The sequence below is a fragment of the Chrysochloris asiatica genome, unplaced genomic scaffold, assembly GCF_000296735.1.
Source record: "Chrysochloris asiatica unplaced genomic scaffold, ChrAsi1.0 scaffold00315, whole genome shotgun sequence".
NCBI lineage: Eukaryota > Metazoa > Chordata > Mammalia > Afrosoricida > Chrysochloridae > Chrysochloris > Chrysochloris asiatica.
Genome location: NW_006408833.1, coordinates 294,581 through 317,796, shown reverse-complemented (window position 1 = coordinate 317,796; position 23,216 = coordinate 294,581). Strand labels below are relative to the sequence as shown.

At 43.8% G+C, this 23,216-nt stretch overlaps 1 protein-coding gene across 1 annotated transcript in view; it reads left to right on the top strand.

Annotated features, from left to right (window-relative positions):
* IQSEC2 (IQ motif and Sec7 domain 2) overlaps nucleotides 1–23,216 on the top strand; it is a 131,797-nt gene that overhangs the window by 49,752 nt on the left and 58,829 nt on the right. Inside the window, exon 2 of the mRNA XM_006875264.1 lies at nucleotides 10,320–10,349. Within this exon, the coding sequence (XP_006875326.1) occupies nucleotides 10,320–10,349 (30 nt within the window). The remainder of the gene's footprint in view (nucleotides 1–10,319; nucleotides 10,350–23,216) is intronic.

Here is a 23,216-nt window from a genome sequence, read left to right as displayed (position 1 = left end):
TCAGAATCACAGCAATTCAAACCACCACAGCACGACAGACAGACGAGTGGCGGTTGCGTGGTTGCTGTTAAATAGGAATCTCCTTGTGCTAGGGCACTTAAGTCTCGCTCAAAGGCGGGATTTCTGTCCTTGGATGTCAATCAAGAGGCAGAAGCGCAGCAGGGGCTACTGGTTTGTAGTGAGACACTTTGGGCTGGGCTTTGTGGGTCTCTAAGTTGGTTGACCCTGCCTCTAAGCCAAGATCCAATGGTTAGGCTAGGAAGGCACTCTCGTGTCTGGGGTAGTAAGTAGGACAGCCTAGCCTGCCCTTGCAGTCTCTTCCCGCTAGGCAGCGTGTCCCCTTAGACCTGGTCTCCAGACACCTCTCACCCCGCTGCTCCGTGGCCTGGGTTTCATTTAACACCTCCACCAGGTCTGCGCAGTTAACATGGTAAACGTAATTAATTTGCTTGTGATTGTTATGGTTGTGTGTCAGTTTAGCTGGGCCATGATATTCAGTGACTTGGCTATTGTGATGTAGTTTTGCAGTTGTATAATGACATACTTTGGCAGTTATGTAATAATGCAGTCACCTTCGTGATTAGTTCTGCTATAAGCAACCAATAAATTGAAAAGGAGTTTCCTTGCGGGTAGGGTCTGCCTCCATTATATAAATGCATGTTCCAGCTCTGACTTGCTCTTGACCCAGCATCAAGCTCCCATTCCGCCTCATGTGGGTCTCCTGGTTCTACTGCTGCCATTTCTCTGCTGCTGTTTCTGTACCTTCTTTCTTGATAGTAGTCAGGAGCAGATTATATCATTCAAGCCAGTAGTTCCTGTGCTGAGAATCTCCTAGAGCCAGGGGTAGAGTAATGCTAAGAACGCTGGGCTCACAGATGTTGAAAGGAGACAAGGACCTTCCCCTATATTTTTTTCATAAATTTTTTCGTTAATTTCCCCTAAATTTTGACATCTAGCCTCCTACACTGTGAGAGAATAAATTTCTGTTTGACAAAGACATCCACTTGTGATATTTCTATTTATAGCAGCACTAGACAACTAAAACACTACTGCACTGTGCACTTAAAAATGGTTAAAATAGCAAATATTGTGTATATTTTGCTACAATAATTTTTGAAAAGAAAATATGGCCACTATACTTATAGGGTGTGAAAGCTGGACAATGAATTATGAAGAATTGATGCCTTTGAATAAGTGTTAGAGAGGAATATTATATATACCATGGAATGCCAGAAGAACAAACAACTATGTCTTGGAAGAAGTACAGCTAGAATTCACCTTAGAATTAAGGATGGCAAGATGTCAACTTCAGACATGTTATGTTATTAGGAGGGATCAGTTCCTATAGAAGTACATCATGATTGGTCAGTGGAAGAGCGAAAGATGCTCAATGATTAGAGGGTCAGTGGAAGAGAGAAAGACGCTCAATGGTTAGAGGGTCAGTGGAAAAGAGCAAGACGCTCAATGAGATGGATTGACACAGTGGCTGTAGCAGCAGGCTCAAACATAGTGAGAATGACCCAGGACTCAACAGGGGTTTGTTCTCTTGTACTTTGGATTCCTGTGACTTGATGGCACTTAATAACTGTGGAAGGAGTCCTGGAGTGATGCTGTGGGTTAATGCGCCAGACTGCAAAGCCATTTGAACTGCAAGGTCGGCAGTTCAAGCTCACCAGTCGCTCTTCGGAAACCCTGTATAAGGTCGCTACGGGTTGGATCTGACTCAATGGCACTTCACAAGAACAACAATAACTGTGGAATCCTAGCACTGGATTGCCAACTCTAGCTGCTCCTCAGAAACCTTATGCAAAGTTGCTATGAGTTGAAACCACCTCGACAGCACCTAACAACAGCAACAACAAACTACTGTGGTGGCTTGTGTGCTGCTGTGATGCTAGAAGGTCTGTCAGCAGTGTTTTTAATACCAGGAGGATCATCATGGCAGACAGGTTTCAGTGGAGCTTACAGACGAAGAAAGGCAGACCACTTCTGAAAACCTTATGAATAGGAGTGGAACGTTGTCAGACATTGTGCGGGAAGGAGAGCCCCTTAGGTTAAAAGGCACTGAAAATACTGCTGAGGAAGAGCTGCTTCCTCAAAGTAGAATTGACCTTAATGGTATAAATGGAGCAAACTTTCTGGGCCTACGTTTGCTGATGGGGCACAACTCAAAATGAGAAGAAACAGTTGCAAACATCCACTAATAATTGGAATGAGGAATTACAAAGTATGAACCTAGGAAAATTGGAAGTCATCAAAGATGAAATGGAGCACATAAAGATCGATATCCTTGGCGTTAGTGAGCTGAAATGGATTTGTATTGGACATTTTTAATCCAACAATCATATAGTTTACTATACCAGCAATGCCAAATTGAAGAGGAATGGAATTGCATTCATTATCAAAAAGAACATTTCAAGATCTATCTTGAAGTACAATGCTGTCTGTGTTAGGGTGATATCCATATGCTTACAAGGAAGACCAGTTAATACCACTATTATTAAAATTATGCACCAACCGCTAAAGCCAGGGATAATGAAATTGAAAAATTCCACCAACTTCTTTAGTCTGAAATTGATCAAATATGCAATCAAGATACATTGATTGGAATGTGCAAGTTGGAAACAAAGAGGAAGGACCAGTAGTTGGAAAACGTATGACATTGGTGAAAGAAATGATGCTATAGATCACAAGACCAACAACTTATTCATTGCTAATACCCTGAGTGGTAGTGTGGCTTCTAAGGAGCATTGTGGCTGTATGAGGGTGCTTTAAAATGTTTGTGGGAAAATGGAATTAAGAGATAATGGAGTGACGCCAGAGATGGAGGCAGAGATGATGACGTGGAGAGATAGAGTGGCTGGGGACTCTAGACCCAGAGAGGGAGAGGGGCTGTGTGCTGACGATTGAGGGGCAGACTTGCAGGGTATACCCTTTGGTTGTTTGATGATACATGGAGGGGATTGTAATCATGGCAATGAAATGATATACAATAGGATGAATGTAAAGCTAATGTTCTCCCATGTAAACTATCACATAAATCACAATAAAAACTTTAAACAAAAAGAAAAGATAATGGATTTTTTTTCCATGAACTTTTTGAAGCTTTCTCATACTTCTTCCAAGACAGGTTTGTTTGTTCTTAGGCAGTCCATGGTATATTTAATATTCTTCACCAACACCATAATTCAAAGGCATCAAATTTTCTTCAGCCTTCCTTTTTCATTATCCAGCTTTTGCATGCATGTGAAGTGATGGAAAATACCAAGGCTTGGATCAAGTGTACCTTAGTCTTCAAAGTGGTATCTTTGCTTTTTAACACTACAAGTCAAGGAGTGAATGTTTTTCTTCAATTCTTTCAACTTGAGAAATGCGAATGCTTTTCCCTTTTGGTTTACTAACTCCAGGTCTTTACACACTTCATTATAATTCTTTACTTTGTCTTCTAGAGCAGTCCGTTTACTTCAAAATTTCTTCCATTTGCTTTAGCTACTCTATGTTCAAAAGCAACTTTCCGAGTTGCTTATAATATCCATTTTGGCCTTTACTTTCTTTCCTGTCTTTTTAGTGACCTTTTGGTTTCTTCATGTATTATGTCATCCCACAACTTGTTTGACCTTCAGTCATTAATGTTCAATGTGTCTAATGTGTTCTTGAGATGGTTTTTAAGTTCATGTAGGATTTACTCAAGGTCATATTTCAGCTCTCTGGGACTTGGTCTCATTTTCCACTTCAATTTCACTTTGCATACGAACAATTGATGGTCTCTTCCACAGTCAGCCCCTGGTCTTGTTCTGCCTGATACTACTGAGCTTCTCCATCTTGTCTTTTCACATATCTAGCTGATTTGATGCCTGTGTATTCTATCCAACAAGGTCTACATATATAGGTTTTTATGCTGTTGAAAAAGGCATTTGCAGTGAATAGGTCATTGGTCTTTCAGACTCTATCATGCAGTCTAGTGTTGTTGCCATATTTTCCAACTGATGATCCTTCTTCTTTGTTTCCAACTTTTCCATTTAATCACCAGTAATTATCATTGCATCTTGACTGCATGTTTGCTAATTTTAGACTGCAGAAATTGATTAAACTCTTCAGTTGGGTGGTGCAAATGTTTAAATGCTCAGCTGCTAACTAAAAGTTTATCAGCTTAAACTCACCCAGAGATGCCACAGAAGAAAGGCCTGATGATATATATATATTTTAAATCAATTATTGAAAATCCTATAGAGCACAGCTCAATTCTGACAAACATGGATTGCCAGGATTATAATTGGGATTGTAAGTAGTAGAATCTAATGGAATCCATTCAACAGCAATTGACATATGTATATCCTTATAGTGTTTCAATAAGTTACTGTTTGTTATACATCACTATTGAGAATTGGATTTGGTATACGTAATTCTTTTGAGAATCCTTGGGTCCTAACCTTTAAGAAAAAGTTATGGGGAAAAAAGTAGAGGAAACAGTGATCTCCTCTACCGATGTGGATTGGCAAAGGGAGGTCTTGCCCCTCTTAAAATAAAGAGAAGTGGAGAGGAAGGGCCTGTTAGTTCCTCTCTGGCCTGATATTGGGGAATGAGGATAAGGGAACTCACACCAACAGTGCACATGTGCCCTACCCTGAGCTTCTGGTACAGTGGGGAGTAGTGGCAAGAATCTAAGTTTTAGGGTTCAATCCAAGTTCTTTAACATGTGTGACCTTGCAAAGTCATTTGAACCTCTCTGAGTCTCTTAAAATTGTATGAATAATGCCCACTTTGCAGGATCAAAGGAGATAATGTATGAAGATGAAGTTTGGCTATCCTGGCTTCCAAGGAGCACTCTGGCTGTACTTCTTCCAACACAGATTGATTTGTTCTTTTGGCAGTCCATGGTACTTTTAATATTCTCCTCCAACACCGTAACTCAAATGCATCAATTTTTCTATGATCTTCTTTATTAACTGTCCAAATTTTGTATGCATATGAGGTTATTGAAAATACCATGGTTTGGGTCAGGTGTACCTTAGCACCTCAAACTGATATCTTTGCTCTTCAACACTTGAAAGAACTCTTGTGCAGCAGATTTGCCTGATGCAATACGCCGTTTGATTTCTTGACTGCTGTTTCCATGAGTGTTTATTGTTGACCCGAGCACAATGAAGGCTTTGACAACTTCCATATTTTCTCCATTTATTGTGATGTTATTTTATTGATCCAGTGGTGAGAACTTTTGTTTTCTTTAAATCGAGATGCAACCCACACCAAAGGCTGTGGTCTTTGATCTTCATGATAATGTTGTTGTTGTTAAGTGCCGTAGAGTCCATTCCGACCCATAGCGACCCTGTACAGGGTTTCCGAGGCTGTAAATCTTTACGGGAGCAGAAAGCCTCATCTTTCTCCCGCGGAGCGGCTGGTAGTTTCGAACTGCTGACCTTGCGGTTCACAGCCCGATTCATAACCACTACACTACCAGAGCTCCTTTCATGATAATAGTGACGATTATATATGTTTCTTATACGCTAAAGTAGACAGAGGTAGGTGGTCAGTCTGCGAGCTCCTTAAGGAGTTGTCTTTCTGGGTCAAACTGAATAAGTGTGATCTGTGGTGTGGGATAGAGTCTAACCTGCTTAGACCAGCCTGCTTAAAGCAGAGGGTTAGTATTAGGGAGTGAGGCTGAGGGGTTTGGCCTCAATTCTGTGGATAGTTGGGAAGTTATTGAAGATAGACCCCTCAGACCTGGTACCTGAAAGTCACTGTGCCAGTCCTCAGAAACAATCTTGCTTCTTCAGAGTAAGATGGAAAGTTTTAATAAATGTGAAAAGGTGCTCTGTGACCATGGTTTCCATATAAGCAATTGATGATTTGTTCCACAGTCTGCCCTTGTTTTGGCTGATGTCTCTTTCCACAGATGTAGTCAATTTTATTTCTTTGTATTCCATCTGGTGAGGTTCATGACTATCTTTTATGTTATTTAAAAAAAGGTATTTGCAATGAAGAAGTCGTTGGTCTTACAAATTTCTATCATGCGATCCCCAGCATCATTTCTGTCACTAAGGCCATATTTTCCAACTACTAATCCTTCCTCTTTGTTTCCAACCTTTGCATTCCAATTGCCATTAATTATCAATACATCTTGATTGCATACTTGATCAGTTTCAGCCTGAAGAAGCTGGTAGAATTCTTCAATTTTATCATCACTGGCTTTAGTGGTTGGTGCATAAATTTGAATGATAGTGGTTTTAACTGGTCTTCCTTGTAGGCATATGGATATTATCTTATCACAGACAGCATTGTACTTCAAGACAGAACTTGATAGATGATGAAAGCGATGCCATCCCTCTTCAATTTGTCATTCCAAGCATAGTAAACCATGTGATTGCCAATGGCAGTCAATTTCAGCTCACTAAATCCTAGAGTATTGATGTTTATGCGGTCCATTTCATTGTTGACAACTTCCAATTTTCTTAGATTCATGCTTTGTACATTCCATGTTCTGATTATTAATGGATGTTTACAGCTGTTTGTCTTCACTTTGAGTTGTGCCCCATCAGCAAATGAAGGTCCCAAATGCTTTACTCCATTCGCGTCATCACAGTCAAATCTACTCTGGAGGCAGCTCTTTCCCAGTTGTATTTTGAGTGCCTTGCAACCTGAGGGGCTCATCTTCTGATAGTATATCTGACAATATTCTGGTGCTCTTCATCATGTTTCAGTATTCAATATTCTGGTGCTGACAGTGTTCCACTGCTATTCATAAGGCTTTCCAGTTACTAAATATTTGAAGTAGTCCATCTCTCTTTCTTCTTAGTCTCTCTTTGTCTGGAAGCTCAGTTGAAACCAGTCCACTTTGGGTGACCCTGCTGATATTTAAAATACCCATGCCATAGCTTCCAGAATCACGGCTACCACATAAGCCACCACAGTACGACAACAGTACCACAAACTGACAGATGAGTGGTGGATACAGGGAAAGGAGGTGTTGAAATAATGAATGGAGGATGACTAGTCAGGTGGGACAAGGGACACATCAGGTTGTTTGCATTCAGTCAGTGGGTGAGTAAACAGTTCCAATTCTATTACTTACTAACCACTTAATCAAGCCTCAGTTTTTTTTTCACTTATAAAATGACATGGGGTGAGGAGAGGGCAAGAATCCCTTCCCTTATGAAGTGGCTATGAGGCTTGGCCCAGCATAGTACCTAACACATAGAATATGTTCAGTCAATGACAGTTGTACCAGTGGTACCCTTAGCCTTCGCATTCTCTAAACGATAGAGAACCATGGTCACAGAGCACCTTTTCACATCAAGAACATCATACAGAAAGAAAGCAACAAGCCATTAAGAAGATAAGAAAGAAGGAAACAACAAAAAATGGATATCAGAAGGACTCTGAAACTTGCTCTCCAGGGTAGAGATACTAAAGCAAATGAAAGAAATGAAGACGTAAACGCTGAATAGAAATTTTCAAAGAGAAGCTCGAGAAGACAAAGTCAAATATTATAACAAAGTGTGCAAAGACCTGGAGCTAGAAAACCAAAAAGGAAGAACACACTCAGCGTTTCTCAAACTGAGGGAACTGAAGAACAAATTCAAACATCAACTTGCAGTATTAAAGGATTCTCTGGGCAAAATATTGAATGATTCAGAAAGCATCAAAAGAAGATGGTCGGAATACAGAGTCACTGTACCAAAAGAATTGGTCGATCTTCAACCATAACAAGTAGCATATGATGAAGAGTCAATGATCCTGAAGGAAGAAGTTAAAGGTGCATTGAGGGCTTTGGCAAAGAATAAGGCACCGGGAATTGATGGACTACAAATTGAAATCTTTCAGCAAACTGATGCAGCACTGGAGGCACTCACTCATCCATGCCTAGAAATTTGGAAGACAGTTACCTGGCCAACTGACTGGAAGAAATTTGGAAGACAGTTACCTGGCCAACTGACTGGAATGCCCATTCCAAAGAGAGGTGACCCAACAGAATGTGGAAATCATCAGACATATTGCATGCAAGTAAAATTTTGCTAAAGATAACACAAAAATCGCTGTAGCCATACATTGACAGAGAACTTCCAGAGGTTCAAAACTGGATTCATAAGAGGATGTGGAACAAGGGATATCATTGCTGGCATCAAATGGATGTTAGCTGGAAGCAGAGAATACCAGAAAGATGTTTACCTGTGCTTTATAGTAAACACAAAGGCTTTTGATTGTGTGGATCATGATGAACTAAGGACAACATTGTGGAGAATGAATATTCCAGAACACTTATTTGTGCTCATGAGGAACCTGTACATGGACATGGAGGCAGTTGTTTCAGCAGAACAAGGGAACATCGAATGGTTTAAATGGGAAAGATGTGGACCATGGTTGTATTCTTTCGCCATACTTATTCAATCTGTATGCTGAGCAAATAATCTGAGAAGCTGGATTTTATGAAGAAAAATGTGGCATAAGGATTGGAGCATCAAGATTAACAACCTGTGATGTGCAAACGATGCAACCTTGCTTGCTAAAAGTGAAGAGGACTTAAAATACTTACTGATGAAGATCCAAGACCACGGCCATCAGTATGGGTTGCACCTCAATGCAAAGAAAACCGAAATCCTCACCACTGGACCAATAAATAACATCCATATAAATGGAGAAAATACTGAAGTTGTCAAAGACTTCATTTTGCTCAGTTCAGCCATCAGCAGTCAAGAAATCAAATGATGTATTACATTAGGCAAAGCTGCTGCATAAGAGTTCTTTCAAGTGTTGAAGAGCAAAGATGTCAGTTTGAGGACTAAGGTGCACCTGACCCAAACCATGATATTTTCAATAACCTCCTATGCATGTGAAAGTTGGACAGTAAATAAGGAAGAACATAGAAGAATTGATGCATTTGAGTTATGGTGGTGGAGGAAAACATTAAAAGTACCATGGGCTGTCAAAAGAACAAATGTATCTGTATTGAAAGAATGCTCTTTGGAAGCCAGGATGATGAGACTTCGTCTCTCATACTTCAGACATATTACCAAGAGGGACCAGTCCCTGGAGAAGGCTATCTATCATGTTTGGTAAAGTGGAGGGTTGGATAAAAAGAGGAAGACCCTCAACGAGATGTATTGCCACTGTGGCAACAACAATGGGTTCAAACGTAGCAAGGATTGTAAGGTTGACGCAGGATCAGGCAGTGTTTCATTCTGTTGTTCATCAGGTTGCTTTGAGTTGGTACCAACTCGATGGTACCTGACAACAACAACTTTCCTGTATGTCCCTCTTTCTATACTTGTTGGATTACTCCCCGTACTAAGGTTGCATCTTGATTATCTCACCTGAGGTCAGAGCCTATAATGTGTTCTATTTATCTCCACAGTGCAGCTTGGGAGAGGGGGAAGTGATGTGGGTAAAGACATTTCCCACTTCTCAGTTCCCTGGTCTTCTTTCTCCCTTTCCCTACCCCAAACCTATTAGCACTCCAATCCTAACCTTCTTCCCTTATACCCTCACCCATGCCCAACATACACTTTCTTCTTGGGTAGAAGTACCCTTAAGGGTATGGCTCACACTTCACTCATTCCCTCCACTCCCTCAAAGCTCTCCCCCCACTCCATCCTCTTCTTTTGGCCTTTCTTTCCTTGCCTCTGAGGGGGGCCTTACAATGAAGAAGGAAGATCAATGTAGTAAAAAGGAGTCCATCAGCTGACTCATTTACCCTCTTTCAGTTTCATTCTCTTGATCTGGAAAATAAGCAGGTTGAACCAAGCAATTGTCAAAGCCTCTTATACGTTGTTAATAATACCTGGCATTTGTCTACTGGATTCCAAAGGGCTTAATTATCCCAACAGCCCTGTGAGGATTGCCCTCATGTTACAAATGGGGAGACTGAGACACGGAAGTATAGTGACTTGCCTGGGTTACAGGGCTGGTAAGTGGTAGGACCTATATCTGAGCCTAGGTCTCTCTGTGTTTAAACTCAGACTTTCCCCCCTTCCTACAGCACAGACTACCTCTCAGGCCACTCAGAGTAAAGCCACACTGCTCACTGTGACCCACTAGGCTCCACACAGTTGGCTCCCAGTACCTCTTTGACCTCTTCCCCTGGCTTACTCCACCCAAGCAACATTGATCCCTCCCTGATCCTCCAACTGTCTAAGTACACATCCCACAGCTATTGTACTTGCTATTTTCTATGCATGAAATACCTCATTTTTATGGGGTATATTAGGCCCCAAGCCCCCTACAGAAAGAGGAAGAGTATTATACTCATTACCCTATAAGGCAATGGTATCCTATAGAGCAGAGCATATGCTGACTGTTTTTTTCCCCTTTTGTTTCCCTTTCAGGTCCGATGGTGAGAATTCCAGAACTGTCAGGTCAGTACTTCCTTTCTTTAGTAGTAGTTGGGAGATGGAGCAGGGACTGGGGGGCAGGGGAAGGCAGAGGGGCTCTGGTTTGTTACTTCAGGATTCACGGGCAGGGGCTGGGGACCAACTCAAGGGGACTTTTTCCTACTGGTGTCAGAGGTAGGCACTGAATGGAGTGGGAAGGCAGAATAAAATATGGGTTGAAGACTGTTCCTTAGTCTGTCTGACCCCAGCTGACTCAGGAGCTTAGCTGAACACTATTGGCATTCATAAGAACTGACAGATGTGAGATCCAGTCTTTAGAGAGGTCAGCTCTGTACCTTTCCCACCCCACCTCACCCCCAGGAGAAGAGGCACAGTGAATGCTGGGCTTCCCTAGTCCAGCATTATGTTCCACCCTGAACCATGCCAGTCCTGAGTAGTGGGATTTTGATGGACTTTTGATGTGATATATTCTAGATACTAGAAATATACATTATGGCGGCAAGTAAGAAAATTTTGCATGCATGGTAAAAATGTCTACAAGCTTCAATAACTCTTAAAAATGTGATCAACCTGACAAGGCAGGAGCAAAACTAAGGTAGAAATGGGCTGCTTGTGTACTTCCCAGGGCCCTAATCCATCACAGAACTTCAGGAAGACAAAAGTGTGAAGCAGAAGGATGGGAGGCTTAGAGTAGGGCCCAATCAGTCTTAGCATCCAGGTAGAGGATTATGAGATGAAGTGGGCAGTTCAAGGATCTAGGCAGCATGGGCTGAGTACAGTTGATCTTTGGCAGGGCTGCAAGTAGCCTAACACCTTTGTGAAGAATAGAAAAAGGTGCCTGGATGGATCAATTGGAAAAATATCTCCTTTCCTCTAGTCTGTTGCAGCTCCTCATCAGGGTTCCTGTGCTTGATGAGCAAAGCACAGATTGGAGAAAAGGCCCCCTCTTGTGCCATCTTGTCTGTGAACCCTTGTTCAGGACACAACTTGCCCAACCATATGCAGCAGCCCAGGTCCTATCACCCAGGCAGTGGATATGGGACAAACACACACACACACACACACACACACACACACACACACACAAACTCTACTGTCAAGTCGATTCTTACTCATAGCAATACTATGCACAGAACAGAATTGTCCGATTGGGTTTCCAAGGCTACAAATCTTTATAAAAGCAGACTACCGTATCGTTCCCTCACAGAGCAGTTGGTGGGCTAAAACTGCCAACCTTGAGGTTGTCAGCTGAGCACTTTAGCCACTGTGCCACCAGGACTGCTTGAATATGGGGCAGGAGCAGGAAATCTCACCATACAGACAGCAGTATGTGATAAGACACATTCTGTTCTGGAATCCCAGGCTGGGGGATATGGGCTCTATGCAGGAGAATGGGATAGAAGTGCACTTAGGTCCAGCATTTAGGCCAGGGCATTGCGATGGACACAGTCAATTCCAGTGTCCACACAAGGGGTATATGATAAGGGATAATTTGTCCCAGTATGCAAGAAGTATGGCATAGGCACAGCCTGTCCTAGAATTTACAAAGGCATAAAAGGGTCCTGGTCTGATCCTGTAGGATAAGCACTGTATTGCTAACTGCATGACTGGTGGTTCAAACCTACCAGCTGCTCCTCAGAAACCCTATATAGGTCGCTATAAGTTGGAACCAACTCGATGGCACTTAACACAACACATCTAGCAAAGGACATGGATCCCACTGCCCCACTGAGGACATGGAGAAAGGCAACTTGGTCTGATTCTGAGCCCCAAGCTCCCCCAGGTATGCCCCATTGCTATGCTTCCTATTTATTGAAGAAGCAAATTGAAGTCCTCTCTAGTTCTTAACCCTTCTCAGCAGAGGAGTTCCTGGAACCTATAGCTCAGGGTATTTAATAATGATCATAATCATAAGTTATAATGACGCATGTTGGGTCTTTACAATTTACCAAAACTGTCAGGGACTTTCTTTTGTTTGATCCTTCTGGTGACACTGTAGGGGGAGCTTGGGCAAGCCTTATCATCATAGTTTTATAGATGAGGAAACTAAGGCCAAGGTGGTTAAGAGTTCATCCTACAGCCATGCAACTTGTAGCTGAGTCAGGATTCAAACTCAGATCTGCCTGGCACCAAGCCCAGAACCCTGCCCACACCATCAGTACTGGAGTTCCAACAGCCTTGTAAATAATAATCATAATCCTCATCTTAATATCAGTAATAATAGCAATTACCATTTGTTCCTCACATACTGAGAATTTTTAATATGATGTTATTGAATGTTCAAGGCAACCCTATTAGACATGAATTGTTGTGAAGTGCAGTAGAGTCGGTTCTGACTCATAGCAACCCTGTATAGGGTTTCCAAGGAGCAGCTGATGACCTTGCAGTCCAGCATATTAACCCACCATGCCACACCAGGACTTCTAGGCATGAATTAGAATCCCTGATTTACAAATGAGAAAAATTAGGTTTTCCCAGGTGAAGAAGAGATTATGGAGCACTTCTTCACTCTGTTTCATACCCTGGGCTATCTAATTCTTGAGCCAGGATTTTTTTTTTTTACTAAGGCATGCTTCCTGATATCCATCCGGGATCCATAGTCAAGAAGGCTATAGGGACCTTGAGGACGCAGTAACTGGGAAAGCAAGGGGTCAGACATAGCTGTGGAAAAGGCTTTAAACATGGCACTTGTGGGGCCAGACCTTGCAATCATGGTGGGAAGATCCTTAAACTTAGAACCAAGGATGGATAGGTCCTCCAAAAGATGCTGTCAGGATCCACACATCTGCTCTTGAGTTCACATCAGTTAGGGGTCAGAGTTAGCTTCCTGGAGAAGACAATGTCTATGTTGGACTGTGGAGGACTGACTTTGCATAGGGAGGACATCCCTGGAGGTGGAATCTACATGTGTAGGAAAGTGATTGGTTTAGACCATTGAGAAGTCTGGTGGGCTAAAACAATAGATCCTGGTAGGGAAAGAGCAAATGTGAAAGTTCAGAATACCAGCTGGGATGGGTCACAGATACCTTGTGTCAATAGGGAACTAAGGAAGGTTGTAGAGGAGAGAAGAGGCTACTCTGTGGCATAGAAAGAGCAGAAACTTTGGATCCAGTCAAATCTGGACTCCATTTATGGCTAGGTTGTATTCTAATTATGTGACTTTGGACAAATCTCTTCTTCATCCATGAGGATCCATAGTTTCCTCATTTGATAGGCATTGTGTGTATGTGTATGTATGTTGTGTGTGATGGTGGGGATGTTAAGAGGATATGGGGAGAAAACACACACAAAAGAGAAGATCTAGACCTTAGATGCTATAGAAACTGAACAGCAAGGAATGAGCAAGGTAGGTGGCTTGAAAGCCTCAGTGACAGGGCCCAGGCCTGAGGGCTTCTAAGTATGGGTTGCCAGAGGAAGTGTGGATTCTAATTAGAGTAGAACAGCTGGTGTTGGGGGAGGGCTGTAGGCAGAGGAAGGTGCCTGGATTTCCTGTAGATCTGTGAGAGCTTGTCAAACCTAAAGACACCTTAAACCAAGGTCCAGACAGGGGTTGGTCATGGCTCAAGGTCACAAAACTAGTTATCAGCAGAGCCTCCTTCTTAGTTATGTGATCTTTGTCAAGTCACTTCACTTCTCTGATACTTACTTTCTTCATTGATACAGATAATAATTCGGACTTCTCTGGGTTGCTGAGAATACTTAAATCAAGGCTCAGTGTAAAATAGTGACTCAACAATATATATATTTTATATATAGATGAGCTGGAAATATGCAAAGTGTAGAACTTGAAAACAGAAAGGTACAGGAGGGAAGAGGGAAACTAGGCATGGCTGCTGTGCGGGTCATATTGGGAATTCAGGGACCTGAGGGCCAGGGTAGGGTTGCTAGGAACCAAGGATGAGAGCTGGAGGAGGTGGCCTGTTGCTAGGGAAGGAGAGGGGGTGGGGGAGCTGCTGACACCCTCAGAGCCAGGGACGTCTCCATGGCAACGGGAGCCACTGCAGTAGGGAGGAGAAGTGGGAGGAGGAGCCACTGCTGGCTCTGTTCCCAGAGGAGGCCTCCCACTCTGGGCCTCAGTGCCCCCATCTGTCCAACGGGAGTTTGAATTAGACAGTCTCTAAGAGTCTTTCTTATTTTGACCTCCTAGCAATCTAGGATGGCAGAGAACCCACAAACCCTCCAATGGCTTCCTCATTTACACATCCAGGACACTGCCAGACCCCAGTGCCTCCTCAGCTGCATTCTACTCTTCCCTCCCATCTGCCGCTGTTCAGTTCAGCCTGGTTGCCTACTCTGCCCAGCTCTCTGTTCCCATGATTTCCTTTGGAACCTTGTAATTTACTGTCTGCTGAATGCTCTCTGGCTCTGGTAGGTACAACCCCAGAACTGCCCACTTTCTAAACCTTCCTTGATTGCTTTAGTCTACCACCCTGACTGCTTCCTCCTTCCTAAGGTTCTCTGGCCCCCAAAATCTGAGCTCCTCCTTCCATGCTTAGTAATCACTGCTGAAATGTATTAAACTACTCATTACTAAGAGTTAGGCTCCATACACGACTCTTTACAAATAGTAACTCCAATCTATTGTGTCATATTGCGAGTCTCCGTTTTACGTATGAGACTGTCCTCTAAGAGCTTATGTGACTTGTCTGAGGTTTGGAACATGCTTGGCTCTGTGTGACTGCTGCAACATCAGGCCAGAGGTGGGGGTGTCCATCATTGTCATTATCATAATTTGTGTCACTTTACAGATGAGAAACTAAGGTTTAGAGAGCTAAAATAATTTGCCCCATGGTAGAATATGAATAGTAGATATGAATCCAGACCTTCTGATTGGTAATCACCATAGTATACTAAGGAGCTCTGGTATCGTAGTGGTTATGAATTGGGCTTCTAACCTCAAGGTCCGCAGTTCGAAGCTACCTACCAGCTGTTCCGTGGGAGAAAGATGAGGCTTTCTGCTCCCGTAAAGATTTGCAGCCTCGGAAATCCTGTGCAGGGTCACTATGAGTCAGAACTGACTCCACGGTACTTAACAACAACATACTATACTAGGGTTAACCCAATTGTAGTCCAGAAGCATGTATGGAGCATTCACTGTGTACTAGACCTGTGTTGAGTGAGACCATGCAAGAGATGGAAGGGTGCAAAAATGGTCCCTGCCTATGAGACACAGATCAGCTAACTCTGGCAAGAGCAAATGGGCATGTGATAATGAGGTAGAATCCCACTGTAAGGACAAGTGTTCTGTAGAAGGTGGAAGTGGATTCTACTGTGGGACAAAAGAAAAGGGAGGTAGAGTGAGTTGGTGCGATTTTCCTGAAGGAGATACCTTTCCAGGAAGCTCAAGAAGAGTAAGAGATCCCTCTGCTCTCCTTCCTCTTGCCCCAACCCAGCCCCAGGAAGTGGGTGACCCCTATGCTGGCTGGGTGCCTGGTTGGCACCAAAATAAACTTGCCTTCTCTCCCTTACCCTCCCCTCGCCTCTGTCCCCTCTGTCCTGGCTTTAATTAGCAGCACTGGGGATGAGTCATTTGGCAGCTGGGGAAGGAGGCTGCACATAGCCCAGTCAAGTCTCAGCTCCTGCTCTGAGCCTTATGGGCAGTGCCACTGCGTTCATACATATGTGTGTGTGTGTTACTGCCATCAGTGAGGTTTCATATCAGTGTGATGTGAAAGTGCACAGGTAACACTGCATACTGGCATGTGTCCATGCATGTTGAGGTGTCTCATTAAGCGTGTCTGGTTGCTACTGTGTTTATTTCTGTGTCACTGCATGTAAGTGCACAAGAGTGTGTGGCTATAGTGTTTGTATCTGATAACAAGTGTCAGGAAGTTAGTGAGCTTTGGGGTGAACAAACACAACTTCTGTATAATTGCACTCACCCCTCCCTACATAAGTGCTCTTTATGTGTTTTTGCTTATGCAAGCCATGTGCTTATAGTCCCAATTTTCACTTGTTTTAGTATGGGTACATTTTGTTGCAAGGAACAGAAACCCACTCAAACTTGCTTAAGAATAAAGGGGGGTGGTGGGAAACTATTGTGAAGCTACATCTCACAAGAATCTAAGAAGAGGGAATGAAGTGTGGCCAGGTCTTAGGCTGCCTGGAAGTGGGACCAGGAAGGCAGGGGCAGGGTTGCTCTCTCTCTCTCTGTATTCCCAGGTCCATGGCTCATCTTTTGCCATCTCTCATGGTTTGCCTGGTCTTTATCATCTCTTTTGCACTCACTCCTTTCTTTGAACTGGCTTCCTCTGCTTTCACATGGCCTACTGTGACCACCAACCTAGAAGTTCTGTGACCTTACGGCTTCAGGGTCTATCCCCATATGACTGCAGTATCTCTGACCAGCCTATGCTATTCACAGGGCAGAAAGGAATTGTAGGTGTGAGTAGGTTCTCTTAGAAGTGGGTGAGAGCAGAGAGGTAAAACATTCGGTGTTCTTTTGATAGTGAGCACACAATTTTTATATATACAAGTGATGTCAGAGTCTGGAGGGTAGTCTGTGCAGAGGTTGTAAGAGTATCTATCCATCAAGTTTTTTTTGTGTGCCTCATCTATTGCATTGGGCAAATCTGCTGCACAAGACCTCTTTAGAGATGTCAGTTTGAGGACTGAGATGCGCCCAACCCAAGCCATGGTATTTTCAATAACCTCATATGCATGCGAAAGTTGGACAGTGAATAAAGAAGACTGTAGAAGAATTGATGCATTTGAGTTATGGTGTTGGAGGAGAATATTGAAAGTACCATGGACTGCCAAAAGAGCAAATCATTCTGTGTTGGAAGAAGTACAGCCAGAGTGCTTCTTGGAAGCCAAGATGGCCAGACTTCGTCTTTCATACTTAGGACATATTGTCAGGAGGGACCAGACCCTATAGAAGAATATTATGTTTGGTAAAGTGGAGGGTTGGAGAAAAAGAGGAAGACCCCCAGCGAGGTGGATTGGCACAGTGGCAGCATCAATGGGCTCAAACATAGCAACAATTGTGAGGATTGGCCCAGGACTGGGCAGTGTTTTGTTCTGTGTGCATAGGGTCGCTATGAGTCGGTACTGACTCGATGGCACGTAACATCAATAACAAGTCTATTGCAAACAGTTCCATATTCTTGCATCAAAACACATGGTTTTATTTTTAAAACATTATCCTTACTTTATGCAAAAATGTCTCCTAAATTCATGGTGAATCTTACAATTGCTACCAGTTTGTGGTGAATATCATAGCTTCAGAACAACTGTCATAATGATGTTACACCTTCTACTGACTTCTTGGTTACTTCAGGAGTTTTCATATTTTATTAATGCGGTGACTGAATTTATAGTTATCTGCAGTATATAATTACAAGCACACTTATCAATATTATTGGCTTGGTGCTTGAGCTTGCTTTTCCATTAATACAAACGCTGCAGTTTTTACATTAATTACAGAGGAAATTAATGATCCCTTAGATGAGTTTTCACCTATGAGAAAAGAGTTTGGAATCAGCTGTGCTTATAATGACTGTTCTCCAGAAGCAATGCCCACAGCTCTGACCTCAGTTTGGCTTCACATCCTCTGACTTAGACTAGAGCATCTTCATCACCTCCTCTGGGGCCTCCTGTTTCTGATCTGGCTCATAGGAAGTATTGTTATTACTTTTAAATAAAAATATTAGTTTTACTATTATTATTAAAGTCATATTCCATATAAATGATAAGCCTGAGTGGGAGAGATTATTTTAGGCTCAGGGCAGAGTCTTCTTCAACTCTTCTCCCCACTTTGTTTTATTCTTCAAAATATTAATGATTATATTGATTCATAAAGTGCCTAGTATGTATAATGTATTGTTGTAGAGCACTTGACACACATAGCTTTAATTCTCATGGCTACTCTTCCAAGCAGGGGTAATGGTATCTATTTTATAGGAAGGGAAACTGAAACCTAGAGGGGTAAAGTGGCTCACTCGAAGTCATCCATCCAACCATTCATTCACTCTTTAATTCAAGACCAATTTATTGAGAACCTACAGTGTACCAGAGTCCTGGTGTGACACTCTAGCACTAGACTTCTAACCACAGGTCTGTGGTTCAAACCCACCGGCCACTCCTTGTAAAACCCTGTACGAGGTTGCTATGAGTCGGAACTGACTCAATGGCACATAACAACAATCCCAAGCACATGCTAAGTGCTCCTGATACAGTGGTGAATAATAGTGATGGACCTCGCTCTGATGAAACTCACTGTCTGGCAGGGGAACAGACAAGGGAATAGATAATTAAGACAGTTCATTATATGGGAAGTTTAGGGAGCTGTTGGAGCACCTTGGAAGTATATGTAATGTAATCTAGCCTGCAGGTCAGCTTCTCCAAGCTGACATCTAAGCTGAGATTTGAAGGATGAGTAGAAGTTAGCCAAGCAAGGGGTGGGGATAGAGTGAAGTAAAGTGGGGTGTGTTTCAGGAGGAGTAAAAAATGTATGCTAGAGTTGTGGGAGAGGGGGTGTCTGCTATTCACGTTTGTGGAGAACTAAATCTGTTTTTCATTGAGACCATGGTGGCATCATGAGACCTGGTCTGGATAAGGGGCAGAATGTAAATTGGTAGTCCGGACCTGGAGGCCTGATAAGTTGGACCAAGAGATGAAGAGCTGCAGAACCCAGGAACAGAAGTCCATGCTTCCTGGGCTCCTAGAGACATTTGCTTTCCTGGCCCTGGGAGTCCATCCTGGCCAGTATCTAGCCCATGATTCCAGGGGCTACAGTGCCCTCTAGTGCCCACCAGCCCATCTTGCAGTCTTTACCTCAGTGTGGATTGTCTGTGTGCCACCTTTATTGATCTATGTGGCATGACACAGGATGCTGGGGGCACTGATATGAGTAAAACAGGGCTCCTGTCCTCAGAGAACTCAGATCCAAGAAAAAGCAAAAAGCACATGAACAGACAGTGTGAACAATGCTGGATGAGAGGAACACAGGGTGAGGACACCAGGGACCTGCCAAGCAGGGCAGAGTCAGGGCAGGTTTCTGAAGGGCACACCCCTGAGCTGACTTTTGAAAAATAAGAGGGAACTAGTCAAGTGGGGAAGTGGAGAGAGGGGCTGCAGGGAAGGATCTCTGAGCAGTGGGACAGCATGTGTAAAGATGAGGCATGGAGCCTCAGTGTGTGGCTGAGAACTGCAAGTTGTTCAGTTTAAGTGGAGCACAAGTTGAAGATGGGAGGGTAAGCTGAGGCCAGCAGGAGGTGGGGGTAGGAGCTAACTCACAGAAGGCTCTAGGATACCTCTAACTTGTTGTTGTTAGTGCCATCAAGTCAGTTCCGATTGACAGTGGGTTTCTGAGGAGTAGTTGGTGGGTTTGAACCACCGACCTTGCAGTTAGCAGTCCACTGCTTATCCTACAGTGCCACACCAAGATTTGGGCTCATACTAGGTGTTAAATTAATGGAATCATATAAGGAGCTTCCTGACCCCTCTGGGGTCACAAACCCATGAGGATATGATGAAGAAATCTGGAAATGTTATCCTTAGAAATGTGATCTTATTAGTATTTTTCATAGTATTTCAGGGGCTTCAGAGATACCCTCTCCCTATTTCTCTCAATGAACCACAGACTTGCAAACAGTTTCAGTAGAAATTCTGAAATCCTTAGTGTGGCATCTAAGTCTAAGTATGATCAGGCCCCTTGTCTACTTCTCCAGTCTCTCCTCTCTCCCCTCTCCTTTGTCCACTCAACCATGTTGGCCTCTTTGCAGTTCCTGGAAATATGACATCATGTCGTTTACCCAAACTGTGTCCTCTGCCTGGAAGCCTCTCCCCCTGATACTTCTCCTTTTTGCTTAGTTTAAATCCATTAGTTATTGAATGTCTGTCTGCCCTCACTCCATGAGAGCAGCACATTGTCTACGCTTCAGCACTTGTTTGCACAGCACCTGACACAGTTTTGAATAAATGAATGGAGGACCCACCAGTGCCCTGTGGCTGGATTGGGCTCCTCACTTTTACCGTATGTTTTCCACAAATAACATGTCCACACATATATAACGTGCATATTGCGATTAGGAAAATCAAGTGTGAAGGGGTTATGTAGTTGGCAAAATGTATGATATACATATTATTTGTATTAAAATACAGTAATTCTTTCTTCCCTTTAGCCTCTGGTGGGTTATTCCATGACACTACCCAATATGTCTGAACTCCAAGAGTGAGCCCAAATTCGGGAATTTTTTCCCTGAAAGTCTTCCTATTCCGGAACCAATAAGCTTCCCATGTGTTAATTCCTGGAAAGGGGGTCAGACTTTCTCTCAGGCCGAGACTCTGCATCACGTACACACTTTGTCTCCTTACAACAACCTATGAGACAGGAACTGCTGCTTCTCTTTCGGAGAAGAACACACTGAGCCTAGGAGTGGTCAAGCAAAGTGTCCATGGTTAATCAGAAAGAAATACCAGGCACAAAGCTTAGGCTTTTTGTCTCACTAGAGAGGTGATGAGACTTTCCAAGGTCACATAGCATCACATAGCATCAGCCTTAGAGCCAGGACAAGAATCTCAGTCTAAGAAGAAAGTCTGATATGGCTCATAGGTCACTAAATGCAGATGGGCAGAAGCTGCTGTAGGAGCTAGTAGGGGAGTTGTTCAAAAGAGTAGAAAACGTCAGCACTGAGGCCATAGGCCTGTGTATATACCTTTAGGGTATAAACAGAGGGAAAGGAAGCCACAAAGGGCCATGGGTGCCAATTTTGCAGTGATCTGGAGGGCTATCTCTCTTAGCAGCTTTGGCTTTCTTGAGAGGAATCAGCCGCCCTGGCAGGGAGGCAGGAAGGCTGACCTATTGCCTGTCAGCTCCTATTCCTTCTAGATCAGTGGCCCCTTGGCCCCTCCCAGGGCTACCTTCTGCTCAGGACAGTCAGGGGCCTGGGCCCTGGGGCTGTGAAGTGACAGGTGCTCTCTGAGCTAGCTGTGGTACTCTTTAGAAACCCTGAATATTTTAAATCCTCAAAATGTTCTCCTTTCTCCAGCCCTACACATATCAAGGAGAAGGAGATTATTGTAGTAGGTGGAGAGTTAGGGCATCTGGATTCTACTGTGACTTTCTGTATGAATGAACTTAAAGTAAGACTTTTCCCTACTCCAAGCCTCAATTTCCCCATCTGTAAAACCAGGCTGGGCAATTTCCTTTGAAGAACATTATAATTGTGAGTGGTGTTTCTTCTGCCTTTTGCTTTTCTCTTCAGGGAACATTTCCCTTAGTTAGTCCAGAAAACAATCCAAGGAAGAGTGAACGTTTATTGCAATGGTAGACTATTGGCCAGGGTTCCATCTTGATATTCCAAAATGAGTAATTTGAATTTTACTTGATATAGGCCATTCCAGAACAACTCGCCAACATAGTCTTGTTAACTGTGCTGAAAACTAGGATGTTTTTGAAAAGCTTTTACTGAAATGTATTTACTAAGCAGCAATACAGCAGATTCCAAATTTTGGAATGGTCAAACCAGGTCTTAATCTTAGGGTTCTGCCACTTGCAATCTGTTTTACTTATGCCAAATAACTTAACCTCTCTCAGTCTCAAGTTTCTCTTCAGGAGGATAGGGCTAGCCATACATACTTGACAGGATGGTTGGGAAGATTCCAGTGGAGGTACACATAGGGAACCTGGTATGGGGCCTGGCTCAGAGAAGTAACTGCCAGCTTGCAAAGCTTCTTCCTTTTAGTATGAGTTCCCAGCCTTCCTGGTGGAGCAGGGGAAGGAGCAAAGTTTCTAGTTGCAGTCTGGCCTGCAGCCCAGCTGGCCTGGTCCCGCCTCCTTGGTTCCTCCTTCTAAGGAAGGGCTGGGGAGGAGGAGGTGGTGACTCGGTGGAGGCACTGGGCAGGCCTAGGGGCCTGCCCTCAGGATAGGTCCAGACTCATGGAGCCCCCCAGGAGGAGCAGCAGGTAAGAACCAGGGTCCCAGCAGCCTGACTCCTCTCACTGCCCAGACCAGGACCCAGTCCTTGGCCTGTTGATTCAGCAACCTCCTGACTTCCTGGTTCCTGGATCCCCTCTTAGATTCTTGGAGGCCTTTGGCTTTGGGGGAGGGAGGGAGTTCAAGTGGGTGAGCTCATGGGCATCTGGGTGTCCAGCTCTGTAAGGGCCATAAACAGTGCAGTATGTGGCCTGTGAGGGGTGTGACTGGCAGATGTCCTAGTGTGCCAGCATGGCCCAGTTCTGCAGGGCTCTCAGCCTGCTTGCAGCTACTGAGATTTCCTGATACCAACATTCCAGAAGTCTAAGGGTCTCTAAGTCTTAGATGCTTGAGATAACAAATATGGGATTTGGGCTGGCAACATGCACATCGATGGCATTTGAGAAAGAGTTGTTCTGATAATGACACTGATTCCAGAGTCTCTGATAAGACTCAGAAGGTCTCTGGAAGGGCCTAGGATTTGGGCATCCTCAAAGTGAGATAGTAGTCAGCTGGCCTGACCTACAGCTACATCTCTTGACCTTTACTTGAAATCCTAAATGGTCAGACCCTAACTGGTAACTGCTTTCAGGGGCTTGTGGGGGATAGGTACTGGCTGGCATGGAGGGGCTGGCTCCACTTTCAGCTTGTCTTGGCTCTGGCTGAGCAATGTGTATCTGCCCTGCACTGGTTAGTGCAGAGACTGGGCCTTCGGTCTCACTATCCTGCTGTTTCTCCTTCCTGCTCTTCCTCCTGTTCTGTGGACTTTAATCATGGGAAGTAGGAGGCAGAGGAGCCTTTGGACCCTACTTTGGAGATAGGGTCACAGTACTGGGGGTAAAGTTTGGGGCCTTTCCTGGGTTGGGGGTGCAGCACTGGCCTGTGAAGCAAAGACTGCTGCTGGAACCACCATATCCTCTGCTCTGCTGGGTCCCACCCACCCACTCAGCCCTGAGTCCCATCCTGTCACCAAG